The 23,030-nt window shown below is 27.9% G+C and overlaps 1 protein-coding gene across 1 annotated transcript; it reads left to right on the top strand.

Annotated features, from left to right (window-relative positions):
- Positions 1–13,696: 13,696 nt before the first annotated feature.
- On the top strand, positions 13,697–21,601 carry LOC115704401 (uncharacterized). The gene is made up of 3 exons (XM_061109227.1): positions 13,697–13,767; positions 15,001–15,587; positions 21,510–21,601. The coding sequence occupies exons 1-3, from the start codon at positions 13,697–13,699 to the stop codon at positions 21,599–21,601; spliced, it is 750 nt and encodes a 249-aa protein (XP_060965210.1).
- Positions 21,602–23,030: the final 1,429 nt, after the last annotated feature.

The raw sequence follows: 23,030 nt of genomic DNA, 5'->3' as shown, positions 1-23,030 counted from the left end.
TGACTAAAAGGTTTGTGTCTAAAGATATTAGTCACAAAAATTACAATTTATTGTGACTAAATGTATTTTTAATCACAATACTTGTTATGACTAAAACTAAAATTAGTGACAACTTATAACTAAATACAATATTTTAGTCACAAGTAATATTTTGTTGTGACTAAAAGTCACATTTAATCACTAAAAATAGCAGTTTTTTGTAGTGTCATTTCATCCACCTAATACCTTTTTTTTTGAAAAAAAGCATTTTAATTAAATTTATGTTATAATATAATTTATAGAATTTTTTACATAAAAATACAAATTGACATTTTAATTACTAAAATACCTCCACACATCATGAGTAACAAATTTACTTTTAATAATTTTATTTACCAAAATACTACTTATACACACTATGCATGAATCAACTTGATTGACACACATCAATTTTCTCTCTATTTTTTTTTTCAGTTTTTATTTTCGTTACAGTTTTCATTTCAGGTTTATGTTTCAAATTTTTTCCAACCCTAAAAACCTATCTCTAGGGGTGAAGAACAGTCGGTTTGGTCAGTTTTTTACAAAAAAAAAAAATTAAAATTTGGTTTTCAGTTTTCATGGTTATAATCCGAAAACCGACCGACCATCATATAAATGTAAAAAAACCGACTGTATTTAATCCACAGTTTGGTCGGTTTAAACCGACCAAACCGAGATTTTTTTTTAAAAAAATAAGTTTTTAAATTTGCTATAATTATTTGAAATCTAAAAAAAATAGAGTATTGTATCAAATATCATATAATTTAAGAACAAAACTTTTTTAGTTAAATAAATAATTTAAAATAATTTTTTTAAATTTGCTCAAATTATTTGTGCTATTAATTGGTAATTATATTAAAAACTCGTATTATTTTATGAATGTGTGTATATAATACGTAAATACATCAAATTATAATAAAATAAAACAATGAATAATTGAGATTTCAAATAAAAAAAATAAGAAGTAAAACTAGTTTAATAGAATTGTATATTAAATATGTACAAAAATAATTATATTATATATGTATAGTGTATAATATATATGTTCGGTCGGTTCTCGGTTTAATCAGTCGGTTTTCCATTAACACTAAAATCGACCGTGCAAAGACAGTTTTAATCGAAGGCAGTTTTTTCAATTTTTGGTTTTTTCGATGTTGATTTTTTCAGTGTTCGAACGGTCGGTGTACTTGGTTTTGGTAGGTATTGGAGATCCCACATGGAATAAATAGTAGAGAATTGGGCCATATATAAGAACATGGGCTACTCCACTCATTGCCAATTGGTTTTGAGATGGAACCCTATGATTCTCAATATGGTATCAGAGCCATATCCCTAACGGACTTTTCGATCCACACTTATCCAGATGGTTAACCAGCCGCACGAGATCCAGATGGTGCAAACACGCTTGAGATCCGAATAAAAATAAGCGAGCTAATGGCATGACTTGTGATAAGGTGATTCAATATTGGTGAGCAAAAATAGCCACCTTCTTGAGGGGGGATATTGGAAAACATTGTCCCACATGGAATAAATAGTAGAGAATTGAGCCATATATAAGAACATGGGCTACTCAACTCATTGCCAATTGGTTTTGAGATGGAACCCCATGATTCTCAACAGTAGGTTTCTTGGATTTTTTGCTCACCCCTACCTATCATAACCCACGTTCGAAAATTGTATACCCACGGTCAAAAGTCTTTTCTCCCATCATCTTCTCCAACTCCCTTAACCGAACTATCCACTCTTTTTTCTCCTATTTTTTTTGTTTGAACTTGTATAGTACTTGCGATAGCTCATTCTTCTTCGTCCCCTTATCCATTGCCGAAAAAAGCGGCTAAAATGGGTGTTAAATTCGTTGCAAGCAAATTCAAAAGAAAAACGTCCAGTTGTTGAGGATGATGACCCGAACTTTCCTCTGCTAGTAGTGAAATGCAACCGTAAGAAGAAATCTAAAATTAATGTTCCTCCAAAAATTTCACCCACCAAGAGTAGGAAAGGGAAGGACGAAGCTAATCATAGTTCAGAGGTTTGTTCCTGGTTTTATTTTTGTTTTTCCCCAACATTAAAATTTTGTTTATTTATATTGTGGGTTGTGTATATTCTTTTGATTTCAGTTAAGGGTTTAGATTTGTGTAGTTATTATAATATTTTTGTATCGTTATTTAGGGGTTCATAAAATAGCCGATCCAATTTAATCTGCACGATCCAATCCAATCTAATCTGCAAAGTGCGGATATCTGCACTTGTGCGGATTGGAAAATTCAAAATCCGCACTTGTGCGGATTGGATGTTGATTGACATGTAAAAGTAACCGATCCAATCCAATCCACACATATTTATAACAAAATTAAAAAATTATATATACAAATAACATTAAGAAAATAGAAATTTAAAAGTCTAATAGATATAATACAATTATATTACAAAACTTAATAGATAAAATGTATATTCTATTCTTATATATTTTTTTTCTACATACAATTTTTTTTTTGAATAATTCTACATACAATTTAAAATAAAATTAAATATTTTTTTATATATACAATTTTTTTTTCTTCCTTTGAATTTGTTGTTTATTATTTTATTTATTTAATGTGTTGTTGGAGACATAAAATAACTATAATTTGTTTTATTTTGTTGCTAGTTATGTGAAAACAATTTTTTTTTTTCATAAATATTTAATAATTTAATATTAAAAAGTAACCAATCTAAAGTAACCGATCCGATCCGCACTTTTGCGGATTGGATTGGATTTGAGCTATTGTGCGGATTGGATTTGATCCAAAAAATGAAATCCGCACTTAGTGCGTATTGGATGTTGTTTGACCAAAAAAATACGGATTGGATCGGATGAACAACCCTATCGTTATTTGTTGGCTTTAATTGGTTGTAAATATTCCGTTTGAAATTGGTTTCTATTTGGCTTATTATTTTTAATTTTGTTGTGTATATTATTCTATATAATTTTTCTGTTATTTATGCTTTTTATGTTTATTGTTGCTATTAGGCTTGTAAATAATCTGTGTTGATGGTTTTACTTTTGACAGTAGTTTGTTTATTTGTATTTTCGTTGTTATTCATGGTTTTGGTCACTTTTGGTTATAGTTGTTTATTGTATTTTATGTTTATTAACTTTCATTGATCTAAATTTATGTATGCTCAATGATGTTTGGGGTATGATTTATCTTTTGTTGATTTTGTTTATCATCATTTTTAAGTTTAGTTGATGTTTCTTTATTTGTTTTTGTTTATATTGGTAATGATATTTTGTACATTTAAAGTTGTTTTGTAATTTTTATACAGTTTTGAAACCATAAATATTTTAACATTTATGTTTTTATTTTCGTATTTTTTTTTATACTAGGTGATCGTTACGTGCCAAGTCACGTACTGTTAGTTTTATTTAATATTTTAATTTTTTATTTTAATTAATAATTAAAATAGTATAATTATTTGAACGATTTGTTTTAAAAAAAATAAAATATGTGTCAGTATATTTAGTAAGTAAAACATAATTGTGTTATAATAATGTATGTTATTAATAGTAAAATGTACATTAATCTTCTAATTGAAAAAAGTTCTATTATCTCATTAGCTACACAACTATATATTTATAGACTTTCACATTCTTTGCAAATTACTGATAAGCACCAATAAAATTTTCATATTCTAATATTTTTCAACCTTCTCCTCTTGGTGGTAAAATTAAAAATAAAACTAAAAAATAATCACAAACATATAAGGTAAATATCTATATTTTTCTTTTTTTTTAAAAAAAAAAATTATTAATATTCTCCCAAGATAAGTTTGTTAGAGAGATATGTGGCTAAGATGATTTTTTTAATTTAAAAAGAGATTATTAATATTTAAAAGATTCTTTAATTTTTTGGGTTTAATTATTGGGTTTATTTGTTAACGGGAGATCAAAGCTAATCGTTAAATTTAACAGAATATTCTTTTATTTTTAAGTATATTCTGTTAAACCAAGAAATGCCGTTAGATAGGCACTTTTAATACATAAAGATACATACAGGATTAAATTTATAAATTTAAACCTAAAGGTTATTACATATGTTATTATACATGCACTTATTTATCATTAAGATTATAAAGAGCACACTTAAGTGGCGTGTGGTTGGAATGAATCAGGGCCGGCCCTAGGCATAGGCGGGCTAGGCCCGTGCCTAGGGCCCACACTTTCCGGGAGCCTAAAATAAAAAAATAAAAAAAATTATTAAGCTTTTATTTAAGTAAAATTTAAGTGTATTATAAGCAACAAATATTTATAGCTTAGTTGGTTGAGGTAGATGACATAATGTCCAAGTCATGGGTTCAAATCCCATAACACTCTTTTTTTATATATTTTTTAGGGCCCCAAAATTTAATTCGTCTTGGGCCCATATATTTTCAGGGCCGACCCTAAAATGAATAAAAACATAACTAGAATAAGAATGAGATTCAAATACGTTAAAATAAAACTAAACAAATGAATACTAAACAAATGAATATAATAAAAATTGTTTTCTTTTTAAGTTCATTATATTTTATTCCCTCCAACCAAAAATCACCTATATGTAAAATGGAAATCACTATATTTCAAAATCACTATTCTCTTATGTATATTGTTGTTTTTTTAAATGATTTTTTTTTTTAACAATGAATAAAAGTTTCATTGAAAAACTAAAAGAGAGTAGTACATTATCAAAAAATATAAAGAATCCATCTAAACTAGTTCACAAATTACTCTAAGTGCATGCACTGTTAATTCATGAATACGAAAATGAATTAGGAACGCCTCAAGAAGATTAGTAAGTAAATTATTAAAAATCTCTAAAAAAGATCGTAATTTATTCAATACGAATAAAAAATCTCGTATAGAATACAAAGAACTAAATTCAACTGTTAATCTTTTTGATATCAATTGTCAATCTTAAAAAAAAGAGGAGGAAAACCATGGGTCAAAGACCAATCCAGCACCATCATCTTTATAAAATAAATAAAAGTGAATTAGCATATTAAAACAATAATATACATTGCAATAACATCCACAATAATAACATAGAAAACTTATCTGCTACAAATAATTTAAGATGTGGTATAAATTCTTTTTATATATATACATTATCACCAAACAAAACAAAACAAAACTTATACTGTAACAACACATAATATAACAAAACAAATAAAAAAACATACCATCACCATACTCATAAATAGAAACTCTTTAATATAATAAAAACAATTAATTAAAATTAAATACACTATTAAAATAGTAAATAAAATCAATATCTCAATATAACTAGAATAAAAACATAACTAGAGTAAGAATGAGATTCATTCAAATACCTTAAAATAAAACTAAACAAATGAATACTAAACAAATGAATATAATAAAAATTGTTTTCTTTTTAAGTTCATTATATTTTATTCCCTCCAACCAAAAATCACCTATATGTAAAATGGAAATCACTATATTTCAAAATCACTATTCTCTTATGTATAGTGTTGTTTTTTTAAATGATTTTTTTTTATAACAATGAATAAAAGTTTCATTGAAAAACTAAAAGAGAGTAGTACATTATCAAAAAATATAAAAAATCCATCTAAACTAGTTCACAAATTACTCTCAGTGCATGCACTATTAATTCATGAATACGAAAATGAATTAGAAACGCCTCAAGAAAATTAGTAAGTAAATTATTAAAAATCTCTAAAAAATATCGTAATTTATTCAATATGAATAAAAAATCTCGTATAGAATACAAAGAACTAAATTCAACTGTCAATCTTTTTGATATCAATTGTCAATCTTAAAAAAAAGTGGAGGAAAACCATGGGTCAAAGACCAATCCAACACCATCATCTTTATAAAATAAATAAAAGTGAATTAGCATATTAACACAATAATATACATTGCAATAACATCCACAATAATAATATAGAAAACTTATCTGCTACAAATAATTTAAGATGTGGTATAAATTTTTTTTATATCTATACATTATCACCAAACAAAACAAAACAAAACTTATACTGTAACAACACATAATATAACAAAACAAATAAAAAAACATACCATCACCATACTCATAAATAGAAACTCTTTAATATAATAAAAACAATTAATTAAAATTAAATACACTATTAAAATAATAAATAAAATCAACATCTCAATATAACTATTAGTATCAATCAATATCAATATCAATCAATATCAATATCAATATATAATATAAAGGAAAACACAAAACATCTTAAGTGGCATCCTAATCTTCTTCTATTCTCTATTCTCTATTTTTTCCTATTTCTATTTTTTAATGCATATTTTTAGTTTTAGGTAATTAATTCATTTCAAATTCATGTCTAGCCTTAATACTATTAGCTCTTTAATTATTATGTATACTATTTCTAATTATATGTGTTATTTGAAAAGATTACTTATCATTAATTATGTAAATATTTTTTTTTTTCAATTATATATTATTGGTAATTTTACACTAATGTCTATATAGGTATTCTTTATTTTTCTCATTTTTTTTAACTTTTTTAATTATTTATTAAATAATCAATATATATAAATAAAGCAAAGCACAAAAGATCTTAAGTGGCATCTTATCTATTTTTCTAACTATTTTTACTATTTTCTAACACTTTCACATTTTGTTAAAGGAAAAACAAAATAAATTACATATTATTAATACCATTATTATTAAAACATGTATATAGTGACTTCTCATATTTTATAACTCTTAATCATTCATTATTATTATTATTATTATTATTATAGAGAACTTTTTATATTCCTATTAAGGCTAATATCATGTATATATAACTCTCTCTATAGAGAAAAATATCATCATCTTTTCTCATTTGCTTTCAAATATTTGAGGTATGTATCATATTCTTTTCCTAAGTAGTAGTAATAAAAAATGATAATTATATTTCTATCCATAGTTTCATCTCTTTCTATTCTAATAAATCAGATATCTCATTTTTTATTTATAATTTTTAACATTATAAAATTCTAAATAGTATTTATAGTGTGACTATAAGAAAAATAAAATTATATATTGCATTATAAAAAAGAATCAATATTATTATTTTATTTTAATTTTTATTGTTACGATTCAATTTTATCATGAACTTTATGTAAAATATTTTTTTTTAGAGAATTAAGATTGGAATAAAAAAAGTAATAATTAAGCTTTGCTTGCTACAATTCTAAATTTCATATTAATGCGTTTATAAAGTTTTTTTTATTAATATTTTTCGTGACAATTTTATGAAGTTTAGGGATTGTAGGACTTATACAACACAAAAAAAAAATTCAAAATATGTTCACAAGTGATCCACATGCCTTTTAATACAAGTGAGAAATCTTTTAATCTTTTAATATAGTGTATATGCACTTGATTAATATTGCCCTCACAATGCGATTGATCATAATGTATTAGAACCCTTGACATATATATATATATGTGCCTATGTGGGAGAACACATTATTTATCCTGTAAATTTTTTAAAATTTTATTATAATTAGATATCAATCATGTATGTTAAAAATATTGATTTATATAAGTTAATAGTGTATTTTTTTATTACCTTTTTTAGATGACAATGCAAATAGTTATTATCTACTATATATTATAAATTATGTTGAAATTAGAATGCATATATGAAAATAATAATAATTTATTACACAATTGTTTATTCTATTTTTTTAATAATAATTAGTAATATATTTCTATATATTAATTATTGAAAATAATAATGATGCGTTTATGAAATTATGTAGTTTGTGTATGGGAAGTTATATAGTTTTTGTATATGATATATAGTCATGACCATTTAGTTCTCACCATTAAAACAACCATTTCAACTTAAAATTATTATTAATTATATATATTATATTTTTTCAATTATTAATAAAAAAATAAATTTTATAAAAGTGTCCGTATATAATTTATATCTATATTTATTTATCTATCTATATCTATATAGGGATATGATTTTGTCCCGTTACTGTACTTTCACGGATTGTAATCCGTGATGTACGGCAGTCGTCAGATGAGGAAGTTATTTGATCTGACGGCTGAGATTGATCTAGGAGTAATTAGAGTTAAAAAGTAGAAACGTACCCTGACACTCATTTAATGTACTCTGAGACCCATCTAATGTACCACGGAATACATTCCGTGAAGTACATCACGGGACAAAATCATATTCCTATCTATATAATCTTCAAATAAAAAGAGGTGATTCTATTTTTATAGTATTGTAATGTTTTAATTTTGTGAGTTTTTTTTCTATTAATATAAACTAATAATAATTATTAATTTGTTAGTTGAAGAGATAAATCTAATATATAATTGAGACTCTTCATTATTTATAGTGGGATTAATTTAATTTTATTATGTATTATTACGAAAATTTTAATCATATTAATAGTAATCTTAATAGCAGTTATATAATTAAAGATTTCTAATATAAATGAGAGAATTAGACTACTAACAATAATATATTTAATTAAAGTGTTTTATCTACTACATTTATTATTTTAGAGCAATATAAGAAACTAACAGTATTTATATCTATATTTATATATAAATCTAAAATTTTGAAAAAATAAATATTATAGGTAACATAAAACAAAAAGAAAAAAGTAATTCACGTCCCAAATTTATTTTTTTTTTGTCACTCTAGATTCATAAAATAATGTTATGTATTATAATTTTATATATTATAACAATTAAACTGAAATATTGTGGAAAACAAATCACATTATTATTAATAATTAATTTTAATGTGAACTTCTTAAAATATGTAAATATTTTTCTTGTATTTGACATAATATAAATACAAGTATATGAGATTGTCCTATACATATAAATATTATTATACGCTTTAAAAAGAAGCATGCAATAATAATGCTTGACAGTTAGAGTCTTATTTAAAAAAAAAATAGTGCTAAATCGTAAAGTAATCGAATTATAATGAGTTTCTCTTATGTATTTTTTAACAATTTATATACAATTTAAGAGTTTGAAGAAATTTTTAAAAAAGAAAAATATATTCCTATCAAATATATTGACCAATACAGAATTATTATAAGAAAAATCAATTGTAAAATATATATAGTCCAAAATAATAATTGGTCAAAACATATAATTTCTTTCATAAACATAAATTTAATCATTTATAATTTAGACGTTTTATAAAAATATTGTAAAAAATATGAGTGAATGAAAAATTACATAATGTATGAATTATTCATCGAGATTGTATGTGTATTTAAAAGATTATCATTAACTAAATAAATATAAAACTAAATATGTATTCATAATACTTTTATTATTACAAAACGACAAAAAAGTGAAATTATTTATATATAATAAAAAAACCCAAGCAAAAACATGTGACATCTTTTTCTTTTTTTACTTTGTATTTTTTCTTTTTTTTTTTAATAAAATTTTGAATTTTTTATAATTTTTGGTGAGTTATGCTTTTAATCTCTATATCATAATTAATAGATAAAAAACTTCTCTTAAAAATTGATAACTTATAAACATCTTCATCTACAATACATAATATTAACACTAATAAAAAAATAAAATCAATAATCTAAATATAACTTATAAAAATATTAATCATCAACAAAATCTTTATGTAATATAGATGGGTTGATTTTTTTAATCTTCACATATTCTATACTTTTCTATTAACTCATAATATACAATTCAATATATAATAATAAATTCATAATTTTTAACTATCTTAAAGTTATGTATAATAGCTTTAAAATATAAAAATTATAATTAATTTATTTAGTAAGATATAATGCACGTATACACATTTTTTTTACCTCTAACTATATATATATATATGCACTTAAAAATAATTGAGTTTTTATTAATTTGATTATTTAAATAATTTTAAACGTTAATAAATTTAGAGAGTACAATTCTTATTTTTTTTTTAAATAGAGACAACAAAATACTTATTTATTTCATACACATTGCATTGATATCACTAAAACATGTTAGGATTTAATGTGCCAAATCAGTTTTATATTAACCATATAAGATGAAAAGTAAGAGAAAGATCACAACTCAGTATCGAGAATATTTAACATCAGTAATAGTTTAGAGATTTTTTTTTTTTTAAATCAGGAGAAAAAAAATACTTACTAATTTATTTTTATAATAATTTAAATTGTACACGCTGTAAAATTAATCATGAATTTCAATCATAAAATATATAAACTTCACTATAAAATATAAAATTATTATTAAAATATAAAATATGTAATTTTCAATTATTATTAAAACCGCGCGAAGCGCGGTACCATTCCCTAGTTAAATATAAAAGAGAATCAATTTATATACATATATCTGAGAATTTTAGAAAAAGTGATGTGACATCATATATGAGAGTTTTTCCATTTTTTAATTCTTTCAAAATTTTTAATTTTTCTTATATATTTAGACTTTTTAATGCTACTTAAAACAAAATTTATAACTAAAAACTATTTGTATTCTTTGTGTAACTCCTATATTTATGTTTATATATTAAGTCTATAATTAATTACTAAAACTATTTATATTTTTCTATTAAAAAAAAAAAAAACTCTTTGTATTCTAGCTCTTATTCCTTTGTCTATATATATAAGTTAAAATTTTGTGGACATTCATAATTTTTAAGTTTTTCTTATGTTTTTTTTTGTTGCTTTCTAACTTTTTACGCTTTATTTTTTTATTCCTTAATATGGCTATTAATTTTTTGAAGATTTTATTATGTTTTTCTTTTCATCTTTTTTCTAATTCTTAATGCTCTATTTTCAGGTTATTTATTGGCAAATCTCTCAAATAGATATTTTGCACCAAAAACTATTAGGTAATTTTTTTCTTGCTTTGAAAGATTACCACTAATCTTTATTTGTTTTTATTTTCATCATATATCTCTATTTCTACTATTTTTTTTCCGCTCCATTCTACTCTTTCATATAAATTTGATTTTCATAAGTTTAAATTTTTCATTTTCATCTTCTATTTTGATTTTTTATTGTTTATATATATATATATACATGGAAGAGGTTTTAATGGTTACATTTTTATTGTAACCATCATGGTTACGTTTTTTTTAGCCATTGGATCAGCATTAAATGGTTGTGATTAATTTGGAAATTAAATAAAAAAAAATGACCTGTAACCTGATATTAACCTGTTAATTTATTTCCTTTTAAAACTTTAATTAAAATTAATTATATTTTAAAATTAAATTAAGTATTATTATTAATTAATTAATTGCAATTTATTATTAAATAAGGATCTTTTAGCAATTTATTTTTTTACACTTAAATTATTTTAATTTTTACAACAAAACTCTTAATAATTTAAAATTATACACATATAACTTGATAATTAAAATTTTATTATCCCGAGCCAACGTATCATCCCGAGTTAGGTGGCCAGAATTTTATCCCGAGCCAACGTGTCACCAATCACCACACTTCTTTTAGAAAATGTGTTATTAAACAAAGCTTTTATAATTAAATTTAATTTTTTTTTTTTTTGAAGAAAATTAAATTTATTTTTTTAGTCAGTACTGCGGTAGAATTTTTTTTTGGGCTTTTTTCATAAATGTACAACAAAAATAAAATAATTACAAAAAATGTGCAAAAAAAAATTATTTTAAAAATTTATGCATTTTAAAAACTTATTACATGAAACCATACATTTTTAATATGTTTATTAAACCTCAAAATAAACAATTTCGTAAAATTAATTAAACGGTTTTATAAAAATAAACAAGTTAAATATTTTTTTATTGAAAGATAAATGTTTATTATTTATTTTAGTATGAATTATTATAATTTAATAAGATTTTTTTTAATAAAATACAATATCAAAATTATAAACATTAATGTATATAAATATAAATCAATACTTAAAATTACTAAAAATAAACATGACACGTAGAGTGATATAATAAACATATGTGAATATTATTATTTTGTTTATTAAAGTAGTATGTTTAATAAATAGAAAACAAAATAAACATATATATACAAAGTATTTTATATTATTAGTATGTTTATTATAATTGTAAACATAAAAATAGACATAGTCAATTTATACTATACTAAAATAAGTATATTTTTTTCTATTGTTTCTATATATTGATTATTTTCTAATGAGTTAGTGAACAAGTTTTTTATTGAAGTATAATTCTTACATCAAAAAATAAATAAACAAACATAACTTTATAAATTCCAAAAATTATTTAATTAAAAAAAATATAAACACGACACAATTAATAAACAAAGAAAAAGATAAAGATAAACAATTTTTTATATATATATTATTTATTTTCTAAAAAATTATTAAAAAAATAAACATAACACACGTAGAGTGATATAATAAACTTATGTGAATATTATTATTTTGTTTATTAAATTAGTATGTTTAATTAATAGAAAATAAAATAAATACATATATAAAATATTTTATATTATTAGTATGTTTATTATAATTGTAAACATAAAAATAAACATAGCCAATAAACACATATATAAAATGTTTTATATTATTAGTATGTTTATTATAATTGTAAACATAAAAATAAACATAACCAATATTACCATATATATACTAATCAATAATTATTACCATATATATATTATAATAAAAATTGAAAAAAAGTTTTTAATTATATATAAAAGTGTATGAGAAAATGATAATAAGTTTTTTTGCACATATTTTGTAATTAATTAAAATAATGTATACAAAATTGTAAAATGCCCTTTTTTTTTCTCTATCTCCTCCTCTTTCTTCTTTGTCTCTCTCTCTCTCTCTCTCTTCCTCTCTCTCTCTCTGTGTCTTCATGCTCTAACTATTTCTTTTCATCACCTTCTTTTTTACTTATACACCCAAATTAAAAAAAAAAAAATTGGACTTAATGAAATCTCAACATAAGCATACTGTAAAATAGGTTAATATGAAATTAAACAGATGTCAATGAGTGAAATCTCATGGAACATGGGCGCAAACAAAGGGACTTAGTGAAATCTCAACAATTTGTAACCACACCTTCCATATTAACATTAATAATGGAAAAATGGGGAAAATTATCTTGGGTATTGAAATTCATAAACCTAGATAGAAACTAAACAAAAATTTTAATTGCCACATAGAACATTCATTAGAAGAAATTATATCACTTTGTCATCACGCAGCTCTTAAATTTACATCTATTATACATATATAAAATTTGGGTTATCAGTTGAAGAGTTGCTTGAGTAAACAAAATTGCTATTCTGAAATTAAAATAGTAATAGTGATGTTATGTTCAAACCCACACGAAAAGTATGAATTTTTCAAACTCATTTGTTTTAGCCCTCTCCTTAAGATCTTGAATTAAAGTTGGTTAGCTTGTGATTTTGATAACCAATAATTTTTCTAGCGATTAAAAATTGCTTGGCCTATATTTTTTTTCCTCATTCTGATTTTTCCGTGTTCATAAACACAAAATCAACAATATAATTTACACTCTGAAAAATAAAAAATAATATAATTTAACTATCATTTTAAACTCTATTTTCACACAACAAAAAAAATTATTACTCAGGATGTAGATGAGATGAAAAAAAAAAGCATTGAGCTGAGTAAAGAAAAAGGTAATGAAAGAGAAGAAGAGTTACAGTTCGAAGAGAGAGAAATACATAAAGATGAAGGAAGAAGATAAAAAAAAGTAATTATATTAAATAAATAAATTAATAAAAATTAATTATAAATTTTGTTGCATGAGACACTTATATAAATGACATGTGGCTGACACGTTTGCTCGGGAAAAAGTTCTAGCACTTTACTCGGGATGAATAGCATTTCTCTATTTTAATTTAAAATGATTACATTTTTTTTTTTAAACATAAAATGATTACAGTTTATTGTATAGAGATGTCAACATTGTACATCATCAATATTGTACTTCTTTTCACATTATGTTCAACGTTCCTTACTCTTTCATTCCCTAAATATTGCTCTCGAACCCGTCAAACCCCTGCGCCTCCATCTTCTACGATCTCACTCCCTCTACCTTTCTCTCTCTCTCTGCCATTTTGGCTTTCTTCAACTCAATCAGCTGTACCCTAGAATTTTTTTCAAACTTAGATCGGAGATTGGAGATCGAAGATTGGAGAGGACGAATTCCGTTTCACTCATTCGCCGCTGGATAAAACAATTGCTTCGCTCAAATCAGGTACTTTACTTAGGGTTTTGTATGGTTATTTTGAGTTTTATCAAGTTATTCTCTCTATTTTGAATAGCGTTCTACATTGACATTATATAGGGATTTGATTTAGCTATTATTCGATTCTTTAATTACAGTTAGGTTAGTCGTAATTAGTTTATAATGTTTAGTTCTGACATTTAAAAATTGTGTATATTGTTACCATTTGAAACGTTATAATATGATATCTGTTAGCAAAATTTGCCCTCTTTGCCCTCTCATCCCATTTCTAATTTTCCCTCCATCGCCTTCTCAATGTTCATTCACAACGAAAATTCAGGTGTTGTCTTGTAATCCATTATTGGTGAGTTATGTGTTTTCTGGATTTGATTTTCACAATCACCACTTATTATCTTTTTTTTTTTTTTTAAATGTGTTTGCTTTGCATAACTTATTGAGTTGTTTGTAATGGGACTAAGTGAGATTACAAAGTGGACAGAAAATGTGGACAGAATTTGTGTGCCCATTAAGTGTTTGTTTTAATTCCTCAATGAAATGCATGAGAAATGCAACTAGTGGAAGAAACAAACCATACCAATATTATTTAGTTCCCTAAAGTGTTGTTGTGCTTATTTATGTCTGGATGTTAATTAGTTGTCATAGAAATAAAAATTATGAACTTGATTTTTCCATGTGTGACTACTAGTTTATTAGATTTTTTTCTTTATTTCTTTCATTAAATTAATTTTTTGGCAGAGATCTGACTCTGCGGGCACGTGTTTCTGCCAAGACAGAAGAGAAGAAGTTGGAGTTGCTGTATCTTCGGTGGAGTGAGCACCATAAAAATCTTTGCAATTTCATAAGGACTAAGACTGAGCCTCTAATTTATTATTTGCCAAAGAAGCCACTGGAGGCTGATGCAAATGAAGCTGAGCAGCGGAAAGAACAGGCATTTGAAGAATGGAAGGCTTCTAGGAGAGAGGAACTGACCGAATACCAGAAAGAGATTGGGGAGCAATATCTTGCCAATGTTGAGAAAGAGTTGGAGAGGTGGCAAAATGCAAGGAATAGGAAAGCAAATAATGATGTGCTGAACTTGCAGGAAACAATGGACAAAGAATTGGACACCCATAGACTTGAGCATGGTCCCAAGAAAAGAACGATTCCGAGCGAATACCAGAAAGAGATTGGGGAGCAATATCTTGCCAATGTTGAGAAAGAGTTGGAGAGGTGGCAAAATGCAAGGAATAGGAAAGCAAATAATGATGTGCTGAACTTGCAGGAAACAATGGACAAAGAATTAGACACCCATAGACTTGAGCATGGTCCCAAGAAAAGAATTGGTTTAATTCATTATTATAAGATTTTGGTTTTTTTTTTTTTTTTTAATTATAGAATTTAAATTAAATGGATTGATTAATGGGATCTTTTCAATATTATACCTAAAATTAATTTTATTTATGAAAATTTAAAACTATTATATATAAAAAAAAAAAATTGTGAGAATACGATTCGCTATTTAATTACTTTTAAATTTTAAAAAAAAAATGTTTAAGTAAATTATAAATTTTGTTGTTATAATAAATCTTATTTGATTAAATTTTAGTTAACTAGATACATTAAGGTACAAAGAGTATAATGGTAATTTTGTGGTTGGCACTAATAAAATTGTAATAAGGTGGAAGTGAGTAGTGTGTGTTGTGTGTTGTGTGTAAGCTATAAAATAGAAACACACAAGTGGTGCACATGAATGAATTGAAGAACGTGGCAATCATTAAAAATATCACTTTCTTTAGAAATTAAAAAAATTTCTAATGTATTAAGACAACAAAATTGTTTATATGTAAAATTAAAATTCAGTTGTTTAGAATATTACGTATAAGTTTTGATGTATATTTAAATAAATAAAAAAAAAGTTCTGACATAGAAAGAAAATGAAATAAAGCTTATTGAATAGTGAAATGTATAATCAAATAATTGGTATACCTATTAATAAAAGTTTGAAAAAACAAGCCGTATAAAATACATTAATATAATTGGAGTCAAAGCAAATAAAATCAAATTAATGTCATTTGGCCTAAATTTCGCTTGATTAAAAGCTATAAATTTAAGCAATCCTTATTTTAAACAAAAATTTTAGAGTTGATATTATGATTCTAGCTTTTTTTAATATAATTTGGAATTATACTGAATTTTTTTTTTTATAAAAAAAAGTGATATTTTTCTATTTTGAATAAAAGAAAATATTACTGTAATATTTAAAACATAATCAATCTTATAGTATATAATAGTATCCGTCCAAATTATAATATTTTTTTTTAAAAAAAGAAAACACTTCAAACAATACGATTATTAAAATTTTTGAAAAAAAAAGTGTAAATATTATAATTAAATAGGTTAATGGTTAAAATAATTAAATCAAGGGATTTATATATAAATAAAAAAAAATTATTTAAAAATTTTAATTGCTAAAATAGGTCTTTGTTAAATATTTATTTAATTACTTAAAAAATAGTTAATTATAATTAATTAATTCTAAAAATGGAATTTTTACCTATTGTTAACCTGCTATTGCAGGTCAAAAAAAGATGTAACCATATGGTTACAATAAAAATGTAACCATTGAATAGTCACCCATATATATATTTATATAAACTATCTGAATCTCATCTCATAATAAGACATAAAACCATAATATCTTTAATTTGGATAACAATTAGAAGTAGTATTACAAATTCTATTTAGTTTATGAGGAAGATTTTCAATCTCTAAAAATAAAAAAGTCTAATAAAATTTAAGCAATTTACCGTTATAATTAATATATAATGCCACATCACTTTTTTAAAAAATTTTCTTTACAGATATATATAGATAGATTGTAATAAAAACATGCATACATTATTTAAATTTTTATATTCATTATATATTATATTATATAATTATATAAAAAAATGACAAATAAAAGTGACATGGCGAACTTTATGAATTTTTTTTCTTATTTCTTGACATCTCAATTTTTCTTATTATTTAATTATTTTTTTTAATAAATTTTTACTAAGTGTCCGTTTCAATGAAATTTCTTATTATTAGCCTACATAATTTACTTAATTTTTAATGGGTTTATATGAAAATAAAGTTTAACATTATTTCATTATTATTAGCCTACGTTTTAATATAAATTTTCAACGTTAAATGACTAACCCTTTCTCATTCCCACTGTTTCATTTATTAAGAATGAAATATTTATGTTTTATCAATTATTATGATAAATTTTATCTAAGAAAGAAAATTATGACTGATTAATAATGAGTAATTACACATTTTGATTTAGATATATAAATATGTATAAAAATATAAACAATGTATACTTGTATATGAATATGTATGATATGGCAATGGCATCCTAAATCTTCTACAACTATTTATTTATTTCTAATTTTTAATTTTTATAGTATTGTCTTCCCTTTTTTATTATCTTCAATTTTTAATTTTTAATTATTACTTTTTTTTTTATTATCTTTAATTTTTTATAATAATAAATTAAAAATAATAACATTTTACTAATTCATTAAAAAAATAATAACATAATAATAATAATTTATAATAATGAACTAATGTTTTATACCAAGTTAACAATGGTAATAGTTAACTAATAAATAAAAAATTATTGACAAATAATATTAATTCATACTTTGCTATATATTGAAACATTGTCATTTGTCACTATAGAATTTATTGTCTTTCAAATTTCCTTAATTTTAATTTACATTATTTCTCACTCTTCCTCTCTCTCCTTCATTCTTATACATATTTGTAAGTCTTAACATTTTATTGCCAATTAATTTTCTAGCTTTTCTCTTTGTTTCATTTTGTTATTGTAAAACCATTTTGATGTTTATTTGTGTCATTTGTCATTTTTTTTTGTTCCCACTCCTTTTAATTAGTTTCTAAATAATAGAATTTTAATAATATTGTTCATATGTGTAAGATAGTCAATAATTCTAATTTTTTAATGTGTTTATTATAAATTATTACTTTGAACCACCTATAATTTAATATTTTCTTAGATGGATGCAAAAAAAAAAAACAAATTTAGTTAATGTGATGAAGATAATAATTAATAATTTTCTAATTTTAGAGTGGAATAAAATTTCAAAAAACATATCATATATATTTTTTTATAAATACTTCACTAAATTTTGGTATTTTTATTTTTGATACTAATACTATATATACACAAATGAGTCTGAATTATTTATGTTGAGAATTTCATAATTATTATACATTAAGAAAAATCATCTTCAACAAATTTTATAATTTTGTAACTCATTTGAATCATTTTACCTCTTATATCAATACCATAACCTTTTATATAATGAGTTATATTATGCCAATTTTAATATGGGAGTAGATTTCAAAAGACAAATTATATATATTTCAAATATTTGCGCTAATTTTTGGTATTTTTATTCTTGTTATAGTGAGATTTCTCTCACCTAGAAAATCGAGACCAGACTCCTCTTTAAAGGACACGTGTATTCAGATTTCCAATGAAGGCTGAATGTCCGTGAGAGACTTCTCGAAGTTTAGGCCTCGCTCAGGATAAAAACAGCGAGATACTGTAAGTGTGACTTAAGTCGCACCGCATAACCATAATTCTCATCATGCAGGGTAGATCCAACTCGCATATGTCAGAACATGTGCGAGTGTCACCTCTATATCTCCGCGACAAGTATAGAGACCAATCCCCTATGATGCAGTTTGGTCCCAACGACCCAATAGCCCTGACAGACCAATATAAGTTCGCATGTCCAGACTTTACTAGCTCCAACATGCGACGTCTACAAAGGGCGATTACCTAAGGACGCAGACGTTCCAAACGTACTGGCGATCCTGCGAGCTCAACAAACGGAACATGAACGGTCAACTCGCAGATGCGGAAGACGCATACGTTGATGAATTTAGTAACTGTCACACATTTATTAATGTTAACGTTGTTTGAGTTTAGTTATTGCAATTCAATGTGTAAATAATGGATTAACAATGAATGTGATCCTCATGTAACCGATTGGACACCTACTTTGTATATAAAGGGGTGATCCACCATGAAAATGCACCTACGAATCCTTTGCTACAGTGGACTAAGCAGAACGAAATCTGACTGAACCACTATAATTCATTGTCTTGTTTACTTTTTCCAGCCTTGTTGTTTGTTCTTGCATTTCCAGTCGAGTACTCGCCATTTTAGTTAAATACTCGCACTTGTCATTTCTCAAATAATTCTCTTTTTAATCAATTAAATAATACTTTTTGGTGTTGCGAAAATTCACTCGACAACATTTGGCGCCGTCTGTGGGAATTCGACTGTAAGATTTTATTCACTTCAAAGAACACCATTCATCATGGCTGGAAATCACGTTAACGGAGCTAACAACGGATCCATCAATATTAGAATGATGAGCGTACCATTGCCTGGAGCTGGAGTGCCACCTGTAGACGTCATCAGCGGCGGAGTAGGGAGGAGTAACATCAGACCTCTCAACCTATTCCCAGAAACAACTGGCCCTCAAGTCGGAGACACGTCCACACCACCAGCAACCATGCACTTTCCCCCCGTCACCCCGGCGGTAGTGTCCGAAGGAGTGGTCCAGCTCACGACCGATTAATATGCTGCAATCCAGGATCAGCTGCGAGCACTACAAGCCGAGGTAGATGGACAGAGTCGAGCTCGACGCCCTCCTCGAGTTCCTGCCATTCGCAACGAAAACCCTCAGGTAACAGTTTCCAGACGTCAAACTAACCGTGTACGCAGGGAACGAAGAACTGATCCTGAAGTTCTGGACTTGAATCACCTGACGTCAAGAGATCAATCTGCAAGGTTTCCTAACCGGAGCGCACAAATCGACGAGGATCCTGAGCGCCGCAACCCTCGCAGTCGTCCACCTCGAGATAACGACGCAGAGTCGGCCTCTTCATCCTCGCATGGCCGCACTCCGAGCAGGTATACGAGGTCTGGCTCTGTACAGACACAGCAGGGAGGACATTATCGTGTACACCGAGGTGATCTGCGTGATCACCTCAACGCAGTCTTTAGGGCACGCTCCCGCGGCCCGCATAACACTGAGACGCTCCATGATCCCCATACGGGCGATCAGGGTGTCAATACAGTTAACAACCCGCCTATCGCGCCGATCGCGACCACTGGGATTAATATCCCCTCGAACCTTGCCGCAGTGGTTGCGAGCCCCGCAGTCGTAGCGACTCCAACCCCTGCGACAGGAGGAATCGATCAAAGCATGCTTCTGCAAGCTTTGAAGATGCTCGAGCAGCAGCGTAAGCCCATATACAAGCTGCACGGCACTTCGCCTTTTACCGCAGAAGTGCGGCAGGCCCAACTTCCAAAAGGGTTTCGTTTATCCGAATCCCTCAAATATAAAGGTACTTCTAACCCGTTAGATTACCTAGAAAAGTTTAACACTATAATGGAAGTGGACCAGGTATCGCAACTTGCGAAGTGTCGCATTCTTGCGGCCACACTCGAGGAGAATGCCCATGATTGGTTCACCCAATTACCAGAGGCATCGATATCGACGTGGGAAAACTTCGTCGACTTATTCCTCACACATTTCCAGGCCACGATGACGTATAGGCCACCCTATACGACTTTGGCCAACATCAAACAAGAGCCTGGTGAGTCTTTGCAAAATTATTTCAAGCGTTTTAACGCCGAAGTAACGAAGGTCGAGAAGGCCCCCGAGTCTTCGCTTGTTTGCATGCTAATAACAGGTATCTTGCCAAGAACCGACTTCTGGAAAGAGCTACAGGCCCGAAGACCAGAATCCTTGGTAGAGTTCTTCGCCATGGCCGAACCTCATAAGAGAATCGAGAATTCTTTGGCAGAATTAGAGAAGGGCAAGAACAAACGACGATCACCCATACCGCGGTCGCGTTCTCGCAGTCTGCGAGGAAAGAATTCCAGGGGCCGAAGCCCAAGAAGACGCAGCCCGCGCAGACCGCGAAGCCCGAAGTTGGCTAAGTCACCCCCAAAGAAGGAGTCCTCGCCGAAAAGGAAAGGGGGACCTCGCTTTGTCAATTATACCGAACTGGCCGTACCTCGAGACCACATCTATGCGATTGAGGAAAGGAACGGCGTCTTCAAGAAGCCGCCCCCCATCAGGGGAAATCGCGATCGAAGAGATCCCAAGAAGTTCTGTAAGTACCACAAAGACATTGGTCACACTACCCTTGAGTGTTGGGTCTTGCAGGACGAGATAGAGGAACTGATCAGAAGAGGGAAGTTCGACAAGTACAAAAGAAGCGAGGAGGGACATCCCCAAGCGGATGGCAAAGGAGATAGTCAGAACGCGAGTGGCTCGAGAACGCCTCGCAACATCTTAACTATAATCGGAGGACCGCATATCGCAGGCGACTCTCGCAAATCACAAGAAAGGTATGCTAGAGAAGCCAAGGAGAGGCCGTTAACCAATGTGAACAATCTTGGTGAACGGCCAGAGAAGCTCTTCAAGAAGGAATGCGAGGACATCGTCTTTATGGAGAGCGATGCGAGATGGGTCCACCACCCGCACTCTGACGCACTGGTGATAGTCGCCAATATTGGTGGAGACAACGTCCATCGCATATTAGTCGACAATGGGAGTTCGGTGAATTTACTGAATTTCCAAGCCTTCAAGCAAATGGGATTACAAGAAAAGGATTTGCGACCTATGACATCGAGCATCTATGGCTTCTCGGGAGATGTCATAGCAATCAAAGGAATGATCAAACTCCCAATCACTTTGGGAACTGCCCCGATAACTGCCAAGTCGATGGCCGACTTCACAGTAATCGACCAATACTCAGCGTATAACGCCGTGATTGGTCGACCAATTCTGAAGGAAATGAAGATCATAACCTCGATCTACCATCTAACGATGAAGTTCTCCACTCCCTCTGGAGTAGGATCGGTGAGGGGAGTCCAATCTGACTCTCGAGAATGTTACAATGCGAGTACATCAAACTCGCAGAAAAAAGGACAGTGAATGTTATTCACCTTTTGAACGCACCACCACCTCGCCAGGAGATCCTCAGGATCGAGGAGGTACCGCACGTGGACAAACCGGACTTGGATCCAAGAATCCTTGATCACACCGCCGTAGCCCAAGCCGCGGAAGATACAATCGAGGTACCTATAGATCCTATAGATAATAACAAGGTTTTAAAGATTGGTTCTAGATTAAACATACAGTTGCGAGAACAATTGACGACTTTTCTAAAACAAAATCTTGACATTTTTGCCTGGAAACATTCAGATATGGTCGGGATATCTCCACAGGTCATCTGTCATCGCTTGAACATTGACCCCGAAGTGCGAGGTGTCCGACAAAAGCGCCGCAAAATGGACCCCGCGAGGTACCAAGCGCTGAAAGAAGAAGTTGACCGCCTCCTTGCCTGCGGCTTTATACAGGAGTCATTTTACCCCGACTGGTTAGCTAACCCAGTACTCGTGCCAAAGCCCAATGGCTCATGGCGTACATGCATTGACTTTACAGATCTGAACAAAGCCTGTCCCAAAGACAGCTTTCCTCTTCCTAACATTGACCAGCTTGTCGATGCCACTGCAGGTCACGCACTTTTAAGCTTCATGGATGCGTACTCGGGATACAATCAAATCCCGATGTATGAACCAGACCAAGAACATACCTCGTTCATTACTGATCGAGGATTATACTGCTACAAAGTAATGCCTTTCGGTTTAATAAACGCAGGTGCGACTTATCAAAGGCTAG

Source organism: Cannabis sativa, chromosome 1, assembly GCF_029168945.1.
Source record: "Cannabis sativa cultivar Pink pepper isolate KNU-18-1 chromosome 1, ASM2916894v1, whole genome shotgun sequence".
NCBI lineage: Eukaryota > Viridiplantae > Streptophyta > Magnoliopsida > Rosales > Cannabaceae > Cannabis > Cannabis sativa.
The sequence above is the reverse complement of the archived record's forward strand: the minus strand, read 5'-3'. Positions and strand labels throughout refer to the sequence as shown.